This window comes from Canis lupus, chromosome 22 (genome assembly GCF_048164855.1).
Source record: "Canis lupus baileyi chromosome 22, mCanLup2.hap1, whole genome shotgun sequence".
Classification (NCBI taxonomy): Eukaryota; Metazoa; Chordata; class Mammalia; order Carnivora; family Canidae; genus Canis; species Canis lupus.
The window spans coordinates 21,410,408-21,428,781 of record NC_132859.1 but is presented as its reverse complement, the minus strand read 5'-3'; the positions used below and the strand labels follow the sequence as shown (position 1 = coordinate 21,428,781).

General features: G+C 57.8%; 1 protein-coding gene across 2 annotated transcripts; it reads right to left on the bottom strand.

Moving 5' to 3' along the window:
* Positions 1 to 298: 298 nt before the first annotated feature.
* On the bottom strand, positions 299 to 17,820 carry AMOTL2 (angiomotin like 2). 2 transcript variants are annotated; one of them, XM_072792670.1, is made up of 10 exons: positions 17,672 to 17,820; positions 14,327 to 15,121; positions 11,361 to 11,667; positions 10,225 to 10,369; positions 9,805 to 9,897; positions 5,726 to 6,021; positions 4,762 to 5,063; positions 3,794 to 4,011; positions 2,846 to 3,025; positions 299 to 2,043 (listed from the first exon to the last, which is right to left on the bottom strand). In XM_072792670.1, exons 2-10 carry the CDS (start codon positions 15,058 to 15,060, stop codon positions 1,985 to 1,987), a joined length of 2,334 nt encoding a protein of 777 aa, XP_072648771.1. In that variant the 5' UTR covers positions 15,061 to 15,121; positions 17,672 to 17,820; the 3' UTR covers positions 299 to 1,984. The 2 variants fall into 2 exon arrangements, with proteins under 2 accessions (XP_072648771.1, XP_072648772.1); XM_072792671.1 differs by having other exon boundaries at positions 2,846 to 3,022.
* Between the last annotated feature and the right edge of the window lie 554 nt (positions 17,821 to 18,374).

Below are 18,374 nucleotides of genomic sequence, written 5' to 3'. Positions count from 1 at the left end.
GAGAGAGAGAGAGAGAGAGAGGCAGAGGGAGAAGCAGGCTGTATGCAGGGAGCCTGATGTGGGATTCGATCCTGGGTCTCCAGGATCACGCCCTGGGCCGAAGGCAGCGCTAAATCGCTGAGAGCACCCGGGCTGCCTTCTTTTTCTTCTTTCTATCCCAGGGTAGTCTCTCATGTGGGCAAAGACACATTTAAATTTTTTTTTTTTTTTTATTAAAATACTGTTATACCCAGCGGAATGCAGCAGCAGTCCTGGTAGAGGGTGGCATAACAAAACAGCCATGTTTACATTTTAAATATTTACGATAACTTAAACATACAGACACACATCATGGTCTTTGGCAGAAAACGTTCACAGCACAAAAAAATACTTTAAAAGAAATACCAAATATTAATCCAAAATATATTAAGTTGTTTTTTTTTCCTTTCACAATATTTTTTTGCCTTTTTTTCTTTTTTTCTTTTTGCTTTGTAAACAATGCACATGAACCAAATGTATCTTTCAGCTTTAAAGAAGGGTGGGTGGGGGGGGATTTAAAAAAATATGCAATTGTCCAGCAAATGCAAATGTTTAAAAAGGAAACTTGAGGAATCATGGGAATAAGAGAACACATACCGAACCTAAAAACAGTAAAGGATAAAACAAAGATTCAAGGAAAACTAAAAAACAGTCAAGACAAACTACTAAAACCCACCAATCAGTCCTGGGGCTGAGCTGGGGGACTCTTTAAGAGCAGAAGTCAAAGTCACTGCTGCTGGCAGGCTGTCATGTGGATGCTCTGCTCTGATTCCAAAGCACTGGCCCTGCTGCAGGGCGCTGCTCACCAGTAGCTTGAGGAGCCAGCCTCATGGGCGCCATTTTGTGATGGGGGCTCCATTCAGAGGACGATTTGAGTCCCATCTTGTAGCTCATTGATCAGTTCTCACCAGCATAACTCCCTCTCCCAATCCTTCCAGGTGGGGACAAAGACTCTGATGAGAACAAGGCAACTTCTCCAGTTTCCTTCAAGAGAAGTGGTGCTGGGAAGCCCCCCATGGCAGATGTCTGTGTGTGGTGGCTCATTTCATCTGGCTCAGGGTTCGTAACCAAACCGACAGGATGTCCCAGGGACAGGAGCTGTGGAGCCACTTCAAGAGGTTGGTGATAAGGGTCCCATGGGCATTTAAAACAGGGCTCAAGGTGGAGGGAAAGACAGCCAAGTCGTGTGGATCAACCGGTATTAAAAGAACTGGAGAAGGGAAGAGAGCTGGGAGGCTGGTCAGCAGTTACAGGAACCGTGGTGACGGGGACGGGGGAATGGAGAGGGCGCGAATCTGAAGCCTCACGCTTCAATCTTCTGTTCCACAAGAAGGGGGTTATATACAAACTGCACAGCTTATTCTAGTCCACTGAAATAACCCCTATCCACTCCAAGTGAGGGGGTGAGGCTGTGGCTTCTGTAGGACTAACATCCTCAATGGTCCCCCAAAGATGCCAGTCTCAGTGACCTCAAGGAGGCAGTGAGGTGCTGAGGAGCAGATAAGGTTGGCTGGGACCACACTTGAGCCACAGGGGAATAGCACGGCCAACTTCCTACTGATGTCCATGGGCAGCCATCTTTGGAAATCAGGCTTCCAAACCAATGTATCCCCTCCTTCCCTGCCTGAGTGCCAGCTGCGGGGGGAGGGGGGCGTCCAGAGAGGGCTCAGCTCCCTTCTGGGTTTCCAGTCGCTACCCCAACAGTCAGCCTGGGAATCCTCATTCTGCATGGGCTCAGGAGGGATGTGGGGCTGAGGAGGGTCTTCTGGGTGCAGGTGCTCTCACAGCTCCCCTCACCCCGGCAGCATCCTTCTTAAGCCCTGGGCACCAGATGCTCAATGGGAAGGAGTGCCCGGTTGGGGAGAGCGGGGCAGCAGCCGTTGGGGGGCTGCTGGAATGGCCGCGAGGGGCAGAGGGCAGAGGAGACAGGGAATGGTTCGGAGTACCCCAGCACTACCTCCTTCCTTCAGATCAGTATCTCCACCATGTCCGACAAGTCCTGGACTCTGGATGCAGCAACAGAATCTGGAGGAGACAAGAGCACAGGCAAACGCCAGCGAGCGTTACAAGACTGTCCTTTTAAATCCTGGCACATTTTAAAGACAGGATCTCTCTTCCCCAGCGCTGCCTCCCTCCGCTGCCCAGGTGCCCGGGCGCCCCTAACCTGGCCAATCAAGCACAAGGCTCCGAGAGCCTCCCTCCCACCCAGCTCTCCACCCAGGCCGTCAAGGTCCAACGTGGAAGAAACATTTATTTATAACTCTAAACTGGTTGGAGGCTCAGAGGGAGGTGGAGCCCTGGGGGAGGGAAGCTGCAGCATTCTTTCCGTGCCTGTGGTTTTCTGGGACGGCGAGGCACAGGCACACACACACATGTGAGGGCTAATGTGAAAGGGAAGCAAAACATTTAAAAGGCATCTTCTCAAATATCTCTGTCTTGGACTCTTTTTAAACAAACTCCTCTAACTTGAGATTGCCATCGGCCAACTCGCCAAGCTCCCTGATCTTAGATGCTTAGATTGGCAATAAAATATGTAAGGAAGGCTATGGAAGAGGAGACAAAGCGCTTCCCACGCGGGTGCTTTCTTTCTGAACTCAGGATCTGTCTGTGATCAGGGTTTTCAGTTTCTCCAGTCATGCGTCCAACCGGCCCTCACGTCCACACGGAGGTGGCCCACACAGCCTGCTCGTCCAGCACTGTGCACGGCTCCCCATGGAGCACCATGAGCCAGAGGGGTCTGGGAACGAAGGGGGCTTGGTGCTCCAGCTCACACCCCGGCGTGCCCGCAGCCCTGCCACGCACAGAAGTCTGGGGAAGGGGGACTCACCCAGCGAGGCTGTCCTCTGGCCCCCGCTGTACCCCAGGAGGCTGTCGGGATCCAGTCCCAGGCAAGCAGAGGTGCCTTCTGTGGGACCATCGGTCTGGGTGCTCCCATCTCTGCTCCCATGTTTGGCATGTGCAGGGGGGGGAGCTGCGGCCACTGGCTCCTCCTCGGGGGCCCTGTCTGCTGGAAAGGCAGGAGGTTGATAGTTATTGCCTCATAAACAAATGGTAGCCCATGGAGGGCGCATCACGTTAACTGTACCGGTTTGGGATGTGAGGTGGTACAGGTTGCTCTTGATTTGCGAGAACCTCAGTTAAGATTAAGTACTGTTTCCAGGGGATCCCTGGGTGGCTCAGCGGTTTAGCGCCTGCCTTTGGCCCAGGACACGATCCTGGAGACCCGGGATCAAGTCTCACATCAGGCTCCCTGCGTGGAGCCTGCTTCTCCCTCTTCCTGTGTCTCTGCCTCTCTTTCTCTTTCCCTCTCTGTGTCTATCACAAACAAATAAATAAATAAATCTTTTTTTTTTTAAAGATTAAGTACTCCTGTTTCCAGATACCAAGGACTATCAGGTTAGATTGGTTTCCAAACTTTTTCAGTGGCAGGACCTTTCTTTGCGGATTAAATCTTAGAACTGCTCAGAGGAGCAGAGGAGCTTGCCTGGAAGGTACATCTGCACAGGAAGCTCTATTTTTGCTTAGATGGCAAGCGGCTGGGATCCAGGGTGATAGAATGCACGGAGACGGAGACGGGGTCGGGGACGGGGACTACGCGTGCCCCTTCACACCGGCAGGACTGCTGTGGGCTGCAAGGTCACTGGAGCCACAGTGTAAGCTGGCTCCCTTGGGCACAAGGTCAGGAAGCCCTGGCTCCTCCGAGCCTCACTCCTTCGAGCAAAGGCCTGAGGGCAACCCAGCCCTCTACCTGCACCTCCCATCCGCCTCCTCTCACCTGTAGCCAGCCGGGCAGGGGCATCCGCTGGTCGCTCACTAGAGGAAAGACTTTGCCAGCCCTGGGTGCCTGCTGCGGCAGCCACGAAGACAGATGGTACAGACTTGGCGGGCCTCAGGGAGCCCTGGGTGGCCTTGCCCGGGTCTTTCCTGGAGCGCTGCTGAAGGACCTTGATCACCGCATCCTTCTCCAGGATCTGGGCATGGAGCACTTTCAACCTGATGGACGACAGGCCACGCTCACGTGGTCAGACCAGCAAATCCAGTGGCCTCCACCCTCCCCACCTCATGAAGGCTGGAGGGAAAGCCCTCCCCGCTGAGGCTGTACTCTCTTGCCCTTATAGCAGGGGCCAGGAGGGGGCCTTCAGAAATGTCCTCACTATTCTGTAATTTGAAGGCCTGAAAACTACCACTGCATGAGGCCCTGGGCCCTTTTTTGCCAATAAAGGGAGGTCAAGAGTGGGTTAGATTCATCTGATGATAGCAATGGCACAACCCTTGCTCCGTGGGGCAATACCCCAGAGCGGCTGATCGTCCAATGGGCTCGGTTGATGTGCTTGTGCTTTTGAGTTAGACATAGGTCAAAGAGAAATCTTGTGGGGCCTCTGAGATTGTTTTTGGACAGAAAACACCAGCTATCCCCAAGTGAGGGACCAGTCCATATGCCTTCTGGGGTGGTGCCTGGTGTGGACTCAGTTGGAAAGTCTTACTCTCTGATTTACTGGGGGTAGGGGGCAGCAAGTAGAGGCCAGGTGGCATCCAGCACCTCCACAGCCAAGGTCCTCCGCAGACCAAGGAGTCTGGGAAAGAACATGTGCGTGGCGTCTGGTGTGCCAAACACCCAGGAAACCAGCCCAGAAGCATGAAGGACTAGTGGAGACAGGGGGTTTATCAGGGATTAAGCATGGCAGGGATCGGACAGTGCCACCCCCAACCCACCGCAGGTGGCCTGCAATGCCAATGCCCAACCTGCTTTCCATTTCCTGATGCCTGTGGCCGCCGGTGAGCAGACCCTCGTTGAAACTGCTGCTGGGCGAAGGCTGGGGCGAGTGTCGGATGAGAGTGGTGTCACGCTGGGCGGCGGCCGTGGCCGCTGCGTCCATGGCAAACTGCCTCATGGCACGTTCCTCCAGATACTTCTGCTCCCACTTGGTCATATCAGCCTCCAGCGCCAGGATTTGCTCCTCTTTCTCCCGCAGTTGCTCTGACAGCCGCAGGGCACTGAGCTCCGGGGATCCACCACTGGCACCAGTGGGGGTGCCCGCCTGTCTCTGCGGAGAAGGGACCACTGTGATCAAGGGCAGGGGTTGGGGTGTGGCCGCCACTGGTCCTCACCCCACGCGAGGACTCTCACTTATGCACAGGGGCTTGTTCGGCCATTCCCAGCACACCTGCCCCCATGACCCGCTACTACCAAAGATGAAGCAGGTGCTGTGGTTTCCCACACCCCTGTTGCCAAGAGCGTAGGGAAGATCAGGCCTGCCTTTCATAGGGGACCCGATTAAGTATCTTTCAGACTGGGAAAGGGGTGCTCTTCATAATTACACTATGACAACTAGGTGTAAACTAGGACCCACCTGGGCAGCCCAGGGCATTTGGTCACTCTACCTCCGTGGGGAGAGTAAGGTTGGGCGTGGAGACAGAACTTCTCTGGTTTGTAAACACTAGAGTTATTAACGGGGCCCAAAGTGAGGATAAAGACTCGGATCTGGGTGACCGTCTCTCCATCCTGGGGAGACAGGTAAGAGCTAGCTAGTCTTCTACATCAAGGCTCCTGAGCTACTTTCTCTAGAGACGAAGGATGCCAACCCCTGCTGCTGAGGACCGAAGCCCAGGTCTTGAGTCCCCAAGGCTGGCACCCAGCCAAGAGGCAAGGCTGGAACACCGATCACTCTGGCTTTCCAAGGGGTCCTCCACAGGTCTCTGAGCTCACCTGCTGTGCACGCAGGGCCTTGAGTTCCTGCTCCAGGCGCGTCCGCAGACGTAGCTCCAGCAGCTCCCGCTTCTCACAGGCAGCCTGCAGCTGCCCGAGGGCTTGCTGCAGCCGCTCCACCTTCTCCACGTAGGCCTGCTTCTTGCGCAGCTCCTCCTCGGCTCGCGCAGCCCGGCCCTGTGCGTTGCTCAGAGCCTGCTCCAGCAGCTCCGCACGCCTCCGCTGGTCCTCGATGGCACCGCGCAGCAGGGCCATCTCCCTCTCCAGCTTCTCCTGCTCCTGCTGCTGCTCGTAGCCTGCGGTGGGGAGGTAGAGGGGGGCTCAGTCAGGGACAGCAACCACCCTAACTGGTCCCACTGAGCGCCTACCACAGGCTGGGCTCCGCACTGATGGCTGGATGAGCTCGACTACATCCTACCCTCTCCACAATCCGGAGTTAGGCACTGTTATTACCATTGCCACCTTACAGAGGAGGAACAGGTTAAGTCACAAATAAATGGCAGCACTGGACCTGGGCCCTTGCGGTAATAAGCGGGCTACACTGCCTCTCTGCGGGGACGAGGACAGCCCCGAAACACTGTCTACTTGTGCCAAGTGGCACCATTTTCAAAACACATTCACAATTTTCCTGGAGCCTCATGATGAGGCTAGAGACTGGCCAGATGGGAACTGTGATAGGAACTCATGACACATGAGAAGGCTCATGACCTTCATTGAAGTAAGAGAACAAATGAAGAAGGGAGAAAAAAAGCATCATTGGCCTCAGCATGAGCCAGGCACTTACACATCTTATTCCATTGAAGCCTTCAACAACAGCCCCTTGAGGGAGGATATGTGATCCCCAACATATTGGGGAAGAAATAAAGGTGAATGGTGCTGCTAAAGTGGGGACCCATGTCAGCCTGGCCTCCAGAGGACCAGCCTGGCCCCCCCACCCAGAGTCCTCTCAAAGTGGGCTCCAGGACTCATTCTGTGGATCCAGGGCCTCCCAACATAGTGCTACATTTTCTCCCCTGGTCTGGAGGACCACTGCAATGTAGACAACCAGGCTTATAAAGAAATGCAAAATCTGTGGCATAATGAAAATGACTATGGTCCAAAGATTTGTGTCTAAGGTCCTAGCTCTCCTGACTTCCAAATCATCTTTTTTGCTCCCCAGAAAATTCTGCTCAGAGACTCACTTTACATTGTGGAGCCAAGCAAGGCCCAAGCCAGGCCATGCAGTCCTCCAGCTGATGCTCTGGGTGTAAATCCACCTCCCATGCACCTGCCCTTTGGGAGTCCAGCCTGGCCCCCCAAGGAGGGTGTCAGCTGCCTGCCTTACTGGAGGGCAGAAGGGGGTGGGCTCTAGGGCCTGCCCAATGAACTCAAAGGCACTGTCTCTAGAGCAGCACTATCACAGTACTGTGGGATTTTCTGCTGTAATAAAATTGTTCTATATGTGCCAACCTGTGCAGCAGCCACTACGTTCTCGTGGCTATTGACCACTTGCAATATGGCAAGTGTGAGGAAGGAACCAGATTTTTCATTTTACTTAATTTTAATAATTTTAATATTTGGGCCACATGTAGCTAAGTACCTATTGTATTGAACAATACAGGTTCTGGAATGAAAGAATGAAGCCTTGGGACCTGCGTAGGCAAAGGGAGGATTCATGGATTCCTGGAGGCAAGAGGGCACAGGGCACTTAGGTCAGCTCTGGCTCAATTTGGGTTTTTCCGGATTTGGAAATCTGGGCCTAGGGTGGCCTTCTCCTTTAGTGTGGAGTGAAAAGATGAGGAAGCTCAATAATATTGAAATTGAGGCATCCAGAGTGGGCTGACCGCATCTCATGAGCAGCACGGTGGAGGGGCGGGCAGACAGAGTAGACTGGGGATTTGGGCCTAGAGACAAGGACCCCGTCCTGTATGTGCTCACAGAACCCAAAGCTTACAGAGCTTGCAGGCAGCCGCGGCCTCTCCTCCCAGTCTCAGCACGACTGCCCCATCGTCTGGCCCGAGACCCGAGGCTCAGGCAAGAAGAAACTGCTCAAGAAGGATAGGGAGCTAGAAGGATAGGGAGCTAGAAGGATAGGGAGCTAGGAGAGCTAGGTCTCAGGGAGGCCAGGGCCAGGCCCGAGCAGCCAAAGCTGGGAGTCTGTGCCAAAAGCAGGTGGCTCGGGGGACAGTGCTTCCGCTTCCTACTACTGTTGACGGACCCCAGAAAAAAAAAAGTGAGGTCAACTAGAGACATTTTTTTCCCTGGGACTTTTGTGTTTTTTTTCTCCGCGGGTATTAAGGAACAAGGAAGAGCTGCTTGGCTTTCCTCAGCCCCTGCAGAGAGGAGTGGGGCGCACCCGCCTTCTGTTTCCCGCAGCTTCTGCGGCCCGGGCCATCCGCGGGCTCCAGGGTGAAACCAGGGGCCAGTCTGGTCCGCTGGGGAGGCGAGCTGGTGGGGGGGGGTCGGCCTGGCGCCTCGGAGTAAGCCCCCGGCTCGGCCGTCCCTTTGTCCCAGTGGCTCGGGCGGCGGCGGGGCGCGGGGGGCGGGGGGCGCGGAACAGCCCGGGGCTCCGGAATGCCCGGCATCCAGGTCACCCGCGGCTGCCAGATTAGTGGCTCCAGCGAGGAGCCCAGCAGCCGGCGCGCTCCCCGGGAGCGGAAACGCCTCCCCCACCCCAGAAACCTGCCTGGCCACTTCCCTTTGCCGCAGCGCCGCGCCCCCAAGGCCTCCCCTCCTCTGCAGGCGCCCCCACTCTGCACCCCGCCAGCGACTCACCCCTCCACCCCCAGACTCCCAAGGGCTCCAGCCCCCTTGTGGTCCTGCCCCTCTACCATCACCTCCCTCCTGGGACCCCAAGTCATGGCCACCACCTCCTGCCCAACCCCCACCCCATCCCTTAGGTGTCGGGTTCCAGGCTCCATCCTTTAGGAAGGAGGTGCTGCCTGCCAGAGCTCAGTCCTCAAGCTGCCCCCCCACCCCCACCTTCTAGATACCCCCTACTATCCAGGCCCCTCACACACAGTAGGTTTCCTCAAAGCCAGCCTCACCAGGACTCGAGCCACCCCTATTCCATTTGTCTGCAAACTCCCCAAGGCCACAACAGCACGTACTCACTGCTCACTGCCCGCCCAGCTGTGCTAGAGCTCCTTCCTGCTGCTGAGCTCGGCCTTCCTAGGGTACCACTCCATGGACCTCCACCTCCACCTCCACCTGAGCTGAGCCATTGCGCTGCTTCACCTGTGGGCACCTCTCCGCCCCTGCCTTCCCCACAGAGCCTCTCTCTCAGGCCAGTGGGGACTTCCCAGTCACTAGTCTCCAAGGCCAGGGACGCCTTGGTTCCCTTGAATCTGTGGTGAGAAGACCCTGCTCCTTTCTCAAGCTTGACCTTCCTACCCTGGTACATCCCCCGCCCCCGGGCCTGCTCCCACCCTCTGCCCAATGCCCAGAAGGGGACTTAGCGTAGTTCTGCTAATGAACAAATGACTGACTGACTGACTAGACTAGTCAACAGTGAATTCACCCACTCTCTTTCAGAAGACTTCCACCACCCGTGTAAGAGGAGTTCCCCAAACTCCTTCTTCAGACTGCTGGTTAAGCTCCAGGAATCCAGTTTTGGTTGTCTGCGGGTACCTGGCCACCGGTTATGGCTCAGTTTCTCACATTCCAATCAGGCACCCCAGTTTCTCACATTCCAATCAGGCACCCCTAACCTTTCCGCTGCCTAGGACTCCCTGAGAGAACTCAATATTCCTTCTCTCTGCTCCCACTTGCCTCCAGGGCTATCTGGACTCCGCCACTGCCCACTGCCCCTCTAGCTCCGAAGGAGACGGTACTGAAACAGCACCACAGCTCAGCAAATCACTGCGCCCCGGCTGTCCCTCTTGTAGCCACTGACCTCGCCAATAAGAGAGAACCAGATCTTGTTCCTTGGAAGCCACCCCTCCCAGCAGGACAGTCCAGTGCATAGTAGGCATTCAGTAATCCCGGGCTCGAAGCACTGCTTTGACAGGCCGGAGGGCCGATCCTCCACGTCCAAAGTCACCGTCCCAGTGTCACCACCCACATAACTGTATGGGCATCTGAGCGTGAGCCCTACTCACTCTGAGCAAGCAGCTTGGCCACCATGTCCTGACTGCCTGCCTGGGCCTCCTGTGTCTTGCTTGCCAAGCGGCGGTTCGCAGATTCCAATCTCTCTGTTTAAATGAAGGAAAAATGTTTTAAGAAAAAATATTTGAGTATCAGGTGCCCGCCTGTGGGGTTGCACCGTCTAAACTGGGGATGGGCTGATAGGGAAGCCCTGGGTGTGCTCAGGGCCTAAGGAGGAGGGAGCACTCTGGGCCACAAAGGTGAGGAGGTCCCATGGGTGGCCCCAAGGGGTAGCACAGAGACAAGCATGCCCCCTGTCAAGGCGGCCCCCAAGGAGTTTCAGCCTGGCCCCCTTTGAGTCAATTTACACAACTTCTCTTTTCAAGCCTTCCGCAGGTGCTCACCACCCCCTCACCTCGGGCGACCTCTCTCACCTCTCAGATCCCTGTTGAAGTCCTGCAGCCTCCTCATTTCACTATCCATTTTGTTCCTCATGGTCTTTTCCAGGGCCTCCCGCTTGGAAGAGGCTCTCATTAGGCTCTCGTGGGCCTCAGAGAGCCGCTGGATTTCACCTTCCAGCTGCAAGAAGCAGACAGGAGAGCTGAAGGAAGGGGAGAGATCCCTGTGTGGCCTCAGGGTCCCCTCCACAGGCCCAGGCTGCTCTCTGACTCTCCATCAGAAAGGATGAGAGAGGACAGGATAAAAGGCAACAGCAAAAAATCCAAGTGGTTAGAGTGGGACGGTCAGAAGCTTGTGGCCTCCAGATTTGAATCAGATGCTAGAACCAGCAAGCAGGGGTCCCCTCAATTGTGCCAGGGCCCCAGTGCTGAGTGAACCCAGGGCCAGGTACCCTGGAAGGGGCTGCCTCTGACTGACCAAGCATAGCTTTCCCGCACCCAATGTCCAGAAAGCAGCATTTTACTTTTGTCCAGTTTCTACTGAGAATCTGAGCACTGTGGGCCAGGAGTGGGCACAAAAAGACTCCAGCCACGTTCTAGGGGCCAGAAGAGCTCAAACCACAGGACAGCCATAGGAGGCCCGAGGCCACCTGTCAGAACTGAACGCACAGCTGGCAAACCTCCTCTAAAGAACAGGGTGCTGGCCCCTGGGCTGAGCTGCCTCCTCTCTGGAGCGTTTCCTCCTCTGGCCATCCCCGTGTACCGCAGAGGGCCAGCCTGGCCCCAGCTGCCCCTCCCACTTGGCTGCTGGCAGGTTCCGCACGTGCTCCGAGCTGGCCTGTGATTCCAATAAGTAGCTCGTTTTTTCCAAGAGGAGGGGCTTTCTTTCTGGCCAGGGCTGGCCCAGAACAGACTTGCTGTTGTGTGCGGGACACAAAGGGCTCTCTGTGGGAGGTGTCCACAGGAGGGGGTGTGTGCAGGGGAAGGGTGTGCAGCGAGCTGGTGAATGGGCTCTTTCTAATCACCACTGGCCAGCAACTGCTCACACTCCAGGCCTGCTCTGCTGGCCTTGAGGCTGCTCCCCAGCTGTCTAGAGTCAGTGAGGGAGGGAGGAGAAAGGATATGGGGGTAGAGAGCAGGCCCCCGCCCTCTGAGGCCCCAGCAGGGCCTACCTTCTCGATGCGGCCAGCCTTCTCCGCTGAGCTCTCCAGCTCCCTCTGCAGCCTCTCATTGTCCCTCTGAAGCCTGGCATTCTCCCTCAGCAGAGTCTCCATCTGGGCCAGGTGGGCACTGCCAGAGGGGGCCGAGGAGGTCTGGGTGCTAGCCGGCCCCTCCACCTCAGGTGGGCTGAGGGCGCCTAGGGGGCCATGGCTAAGAACAGCTGGGTGTGGTGGCAGGGGGTGCTCCTGGGGCTGCTGTAAGTACTGGTACTGCTGTTGCTGCTGGAGAAACACAGGGGGCACTTGGGCCTGCAGGATCCTGGGGAACAGAAGAGATGGTGCTCAGAGACTATGCAGGCCCTTGTGGCTCCCACCCCTGAGCAGCCTTGGGTGGGCCCAGCCCTCCTGGCATACTGGCAAGTCTCCACACAACAGGAGGCAGTGTCCAGTGGGGAAGGCTCTATCCGAGACCCTGAAGGGCCAAGGGAGTGGGGCTAGTGGGGGTTAACATCAGGATGCTTGTTTCATGTCCAGCCTCACTGTGGCCAAGGCCTTGGGGATCAGCCTGAGTAGTCCTGGACCTTGTACACAGCCTTCCAGGACTCTGGGCCACTTCCTGCGTCTGTTATAAGCCTCTTCTGCTAGTATTTGCCAGTGTAGCACACTCACATTTTCTACTCCCTATTTTGGGTCTCGTCACCCGTTGCAGAAACATTTTTGTGAATCCCCGTGGCTCAGGGCAGAGTGTAGATAGATATTGGCATAAGGGTCTGAGCTCCAAAGTCTGACAAAATAGGAATTCAAATCCCCATGGTGCAGGCTCTGCTAAATCATGAGGATGAGTGTTTCCAGCCTCGAGGGGCTGGCCAGGCCTACACAGGGCCTGATGGGATGCTGGGCCTACAGCGCGTGCTCCCACAATGGTGGTCCATCTTCTACCTCTCCTAGTGGTAACTGCAACATACTGTCTGCTTAAAGAGTAAACGTGGCCCACACACTGGATTTTCTTAGGTGTAGGGGCCACCTCTGGACCACTGCAATAGCCTGAGTGGAGGGACAATGTTCCACTGGCCTCTAGCAGTGCTGTAATGTCACCCTCAGCCCCATTAAGGGAAGGAGCAAAGAGCAAGAGGCATGGGTGTCAAGGCTGGTCACACGGCCTTTCCGGGGTCTTGTGACTCCAAGTGTGAAAGAACAAACTGCCTCAGTTACGCCAGGAGCTTTCCAGAAGCTTCATGAGAGTTGAATTCCACTTGTAGGTCCATCACCTCAGCATTCAGGCCCTCCATCCCCCTCACAGCCTCCTCTCCCCTGCTCCCCTTAGGACCCTGGGCTAAAAGAAAAGTCTCGCCCCAAGTTCCCAATGAACAATCCTTGTGTGACCAGCTGAAAGGAAAGGCTGGGCAGATCTATTTGTCTTATTGCCTAAGGCAGAGCTTCCAGTGAGGGCTGAGCAGAGGGTCCCCACTGGAATGTGCAAGCTCTCGGTGCACTGCTAAATGTGGCATTCTCAGGGTTGCTTCACGAACTTTCTCCCCCCTGCACCGGGCCAGGCAGACACAACTGGCATTCTTGGGGGATGACTTAGCCCTGAGAAAGAATAGAGTCTCCTTTCCTTTCACACTTGCTCTCCCTTCCCTGTCCTGCTCCTCCCCCGCCCTCCCTGTTTTGTTCTCCTGTGGTCTACTTCCTTTCCACGATATTATCTTTTCCTGACAGGGTTCAATAAGGCTGCTCCAAAAGAAGAAACCCGCGACTCAGCTTCCGAAACTCTCCCTGACCAAGCCCTGAGAGAGGAGATAAGGTGGGGGGCACGAGCGGTGGAGGATGGAGAAAACCCACAAGGCCCCGTCCTCTGGTTCCCCCATGCCAACACCATGGCGTCACTCATTTCTCGAGAGCAAGGAAAGGCATCTATCCCAGGAAAAGGCCAAATGGTGGGAAAGCGGGTGACTAAATGAAGACTCAGCAAGCATGAAGAGGACCAGACTTCGGCCTTGAGCTCCCAAGGAAAGGAGTCTGCAACTCCGCAGGCCCCTCTGGTGGGGTTTCCTGGGCCAGCCCGGGGGGAGGTGCGGTGTGTGAAATGATCGGTGTCCCTGCTTCTCGGAAGGGGCCGGGCCGAGTGAGAAGCCAGGGGCAGAGCCTCATTTCTAGGAACCAGTATTTCTGCAAACTATCCGGGGTTTCTGTCCCCTCCTTGCACCCTTTGCCCTTAGAATCCATTCTCTCTACGTGCTTCCCGGGGGGACCTTTTTAAAGAGGTGAGCCAAATCCCATCCTCTAAAGGCTTCCCTTCACATTCAGGTTCAAAGTCCACATTCCCCAGCAGCCCTTTCCAAGGCTCCACAGAAAGGGGCTTGCCAGGACCCCAAGTCCTCTCCTGCTAGGGGCTCCAGCCACCTGGAGCACAGGGAAAACGTGAAAGGAAACGCAGAGTAGTAGGAGGGTGGCTCCTGCCCTGGTGTAGGCCAGGGAGAGGTCTCGGAGGAGGCCATCTGGTCCTTCCTGCCTCCAGTTAGGAATGCCTCCCACTCATCACAGAAGGCAGACTGTCCCGTTGGTCTTAAAAGTCTCCAGAGAAGGAGGTCCCATGTCCTGCCAACTCAGCTTGGAAACCGTTTGGCAAGGATTCCCAACCCTTGTCTTTAGCAAGTTCTTTCGAAAACCTAACCTTTAACCCCCTGCTGTAAGCGGTACCCCCGGGAACCCTAGTTACTTGACTGCTACAGCTAAGCACACAATGGCATCCATCTCCAAATTAAAGCAAAAGGTCCCACTAAGTTCTCACGTGACCCTGGCTAAGTCCTCCTCTACATCAGGCCTGAGGCCCTCCCTCTCGGGACAGGGAGGGGGTCTCAACAGCCTTCCTCTGGGGCCTGCCAGCCCCGACACAGGGTGTCTGCAGGCTCTCCACCCCAGGGGAGAACGATACCAGAAGAAAGTCAAGAGCTTGAAAGAGCAGGGCGGGCAGTTACCTGACTTCAGCATGCTGGAAGTGTGGGCTCCCGCGGGTGCGGTACCGCGGGTCGGTGACAGCAGTGGCGGTCTCGTGAGCTAGCACAACGTGTGGGTACTGAGGCGGCGGTCCGCGGGGCTCTGGGCCCTCGGCAGGTGGGCCCCTGGGTGCGGGGCCCTGCTGATTGCGGGCCAGCTGCGGGAAGCTGTGGGAGGAGCTCATGTGGCTGGGGGCCCGGGCCCCGTTCCTCTCCAGGGACAGCTGCAGGAGCCGTTCACTCAGGGAGCGCACATGCCCGTGCCTCAGCTCTCGCAGGGCCTCATCCTGGCTCCGATGGCCTCCTGGGGCCCCTCGGGGATCCCGGTCCCCCACATGTGGCCGGGGCCCCGCCTGCTGAGCCGCATAGTACTGGGAGTGGGCTTTAGCCTCTTCGTAGGTGGGCAGCTCCTCACCCTTGCCGGGCTGTGGACACAGCCGGTAGAGGGTGTTCTCTGCCAGGTGGCTCTCACCGCCCTGGTGCTCCTGGCCCTGGGGTTCCTGCCTGGTGGCTTGCTGCAGCACCTGAGTGTCCTCAGGTGCCAAGATCTCTGCAGAGGCTTGGGGGCTCCCTGTGCCCCCAGCCCCAGCCCCACCCCGCAGGGCCTGCTGTTGGATGGCCAGCAGCGTGCGAGTCTCCGTCAGGTTGCCATAGCGCAGCTGCTCCTGGATGAGGCGGTGCAGGACCGTCCCGGAGGAGTCTTCTAGCGTCCTCATGCTTCCTTGCCTTGTACACAGCTGCCTGGACAATGGCCGGTGGCACCTGGCCCCAGGGCACCTGGGAGGAGGGAAAGAAGAGCAATTAGTGGGAGCACAGGGGAAAGAGGGCAGGGGGTGCTTTCCGTTACAGTGTGGTCCAAAGCATAATGGTGAAGAGTAAGGCTATGGGGGCGGGGGGGGGAGGTCACACAAGCCTGGGTTCAATTGCCAGTGCTGCCACCTACTGATTAAGGCAAATGACCTAACCCGTGAGCCTCAGTTATTCCATCGGAATAACGCTTGCCTCATGGAGGTGAAAATTAAATAAGGCGATGGCTGCTGAGTGCTGGTGCACTGTAAATCCTTGGCAGAGGGCCACCGTTACAGTCATATTCACGGAGACTTACTAAAGAAAGCCACCAGTAACCTCCAAGGTAATCCATCACCCAGCCTCTGCAGTCAGCTTCCCAGTGAAAAGGCTGAGGAGAGACTCCAGGGCAGGAGTAGTTCAGCTACAACCACTGAGCAGGCCAGTCTAGGGGTAGACAGGGCCCCAGTTCATTGGCAGGTGATAAAGAAGGAGTCCAGCCTAGTAGAAGCCCTAGGCAGACAGCCCCTAGCTCCCTCTAGAATGTAGCATGCCTGAGCCCTAGGCTTGGCACGGGTAACTCACCACCCTCTACCACCTTTACCATGCTGGGCCCTCTCTGTCACGGGATGACCTTGACGGTCACTCTGCAAGGTGAACAGGAAGGACAAAAATGCATCGGGTTTGGCAAATAATAAGGGATCAAAGGAGAAGCTACAACAGGACGATGGTTTTGTGAAATGAGGTGAAAAAGATGCCACCCGCCAAGGTTTGTGGGTCAGTCATAGTCTGTGTGCTGACAGCAACTGCATGGGTGCTCCAGGAAAAACAAAGGGCGGCACCGTGTCTTTGACTTTAGGACTGTCCCTCCTACACACGTACACTTGCTACTTGGAAAAGACCCCGATGGCCCTCTGCCACATAGAGGGTGGGCACTCAGCATTTTGCCATCGGTAACACTTATCTGAGCTAACTGGAGGAGTAGGGGAGCGAGGGAGAAGCTCTTGGTTGCAGGGACCGGAGTCTGGGGCGGGGGTGGGCTGCTGGAAGCTTCAAGAGCAGGGAGTATCTCCTGAGGAAGGTATTGCCCTCTGAGCTTGGGCTCTCAGTGGCTCATGTCCCGAGGCTGCCTGCCTCACCCAGCTTCCTTCCACAGCCTCCTCCCACACAAAACTCCTAACTAGATTCAGGGAAAACCAAACAAAACCCCTATCCCCACAGGTCTTATGTATGGGGGGAGGTCAGTGGGAAGAATGTGGTCCCTTCTCGGCCACAAAACTAGCCCCATTGCCCTGCTGCCTTTAAGGTTTGGTAGGTTGGCAGAGCAGCCAGTGCCAATCTACTCCTCCCTCCAGGCTGCCCAGAAATGAGGAGAGGGAGAGGAGTCTGGAAGGCATCTCTGTGCCCATCCTTCTTGGCACCCAATCGGCCGCCCCCTCTCCCTACACCCCGGAGGCGTGGAGATGCAAGACTCCAGAGTTACCAGAGGCAAAACAAACTGCAATCAATTCGCCCTAGAGTTTCCTCCGCGGGGCATTTCCTAAAGTAATCAGTCTGGGCTGACTCTCCAGCCGAGAATGACGGTGGGGAGCGGGGTGGGGAGAAGGGGGGGGGGTGGCGTGCAGAGCTTTCGGGACGGGCTCCTCGTGTCCCCCCCGCAGCCGTGAGCCTGGGAGCCGGGAGCACCTCCGGGGCCCCTGTGCCGCGTTTGTCCCCGTCAGACCCCTCAGATGCACATTCTTTCGGCTGAGCCGTTACTAAAATCTGTGACCGCGACCCGGCCATGCACCTTCGCTGCACCGGCGCACCCCGGCTTCCTGAAAACCAGCGCCCCCTCCCCGGTAAGCAAACCACTCCGGCTCGCGCCGGGGCTCGGCCTCGCCTACGGAACCCACGCGAGGGTCTCTAAGGAGGCGTGCGCCGCAGCAGGGATGCCGCCCTGCCCGGGCTCCCGGCCGACCGCGAGCACCCGGAGCGCGCGGGGGGGGGGGGGGGGCGGGGGCCGGTGGCCCAGCAAGGTCTTTAAGCGTCGCGGGTCCGCCTCCCTCCCGGCCTCCCGAGCCCTCTTTGTTTTCCGAATGCTCCAGCGCTGACGTCACCGGGCTGGCCGGCCGGCCGCATTCTTTCTAAGTGAGAGCCGTTCCGAGGCTCCAGAGAGGATTTTCCAAGGAAGACAAAGAGGAATTCTTGGACGGGTTGGGGGCAAGGACACCTGTGATCTGCCCCCAACCGGATCGGCCCCAGGGCCCGCACCTTGAACCCGCAGCGGCGCCCCTCTGCCCAGCCCACGACCCGAAGCATAAGCCCCCGCTCCCCGCAAAGGCTGCCCCCTCCCCCCGCCCCAGGGGGCCCGCGGGCCGCCCAGAGCTCGGGACGGCCCCGGGCCGCCTCTGCGCTTCCTCGCAAGGGCGCCCCGCACCCGGGGTCGCTCGCCGCGCCGCGCCGGGCTCCGGCTCCCGGGAAGGGCGGGCTGCGCGGGGGCTCCGGCTGCACCGTGGCTCCCGGGCCGCGCTCCCCGAGGCGCCGGGCGGCCGTCCTTACCGCTGCGGCCCGCGGGTGCTCGGCGTGGTCGGCCCGGCGCGGCTCGCCCGGCTCGGTGGCGGCGGCGGTGGCGGTGTGCACTCGGCGGCGGCGCCGACGCTCTGGCCGCCCGGGCCCCGGCGCGCAGCTCCAGGCTCGGCCCGCGCCGGAGGCGGCTGCTATGCCAGGAATGTGAGAGTTTCAGGTTCCCCCTCGGGATCAAAGCGAACCACAAATAACCTCGCAGCGCGCCGCCCTCCTCCGCCCTCCGCCGCCCTCCGCCTCCTCCCCGCCCTCCTCCCGGCCCCCGCCTTCCTCCCGGGAGGCGGTGCCGCGCGCCCCGGAGCTCGGTCCCGGAGCTCGGTCCCCGGGACGCGCGGCGCCTCCCTCCGCGGCCTCCCCACGCCACCGCCGTGGGCCCCCGGGGCTGCTGGGGACGGATTCATGCCCTCGGCCATTGCCACCCCCCCCCCGACCCGTCCCCACCTCCACCTTGCACCCACTCCTTCAGCCCATCCGCGAAACGACACCCGGAGATGGGCAGTCGCGGGTCCCCAAGGGGTTCTGGGCTTTGCTGCAGGGAGAGGGGCCCCGTGTGTGTGTGTGTGTGTGTGTGTGTGTGCAAGGGGAGGAGGACTGTCAAGATGTCCACACCCGCCCGGCTTGCTTGGACTCTACCTCGGTCCGGCTCGAGTCTCCGAACCCCCACTGCTCTCACCGCCAG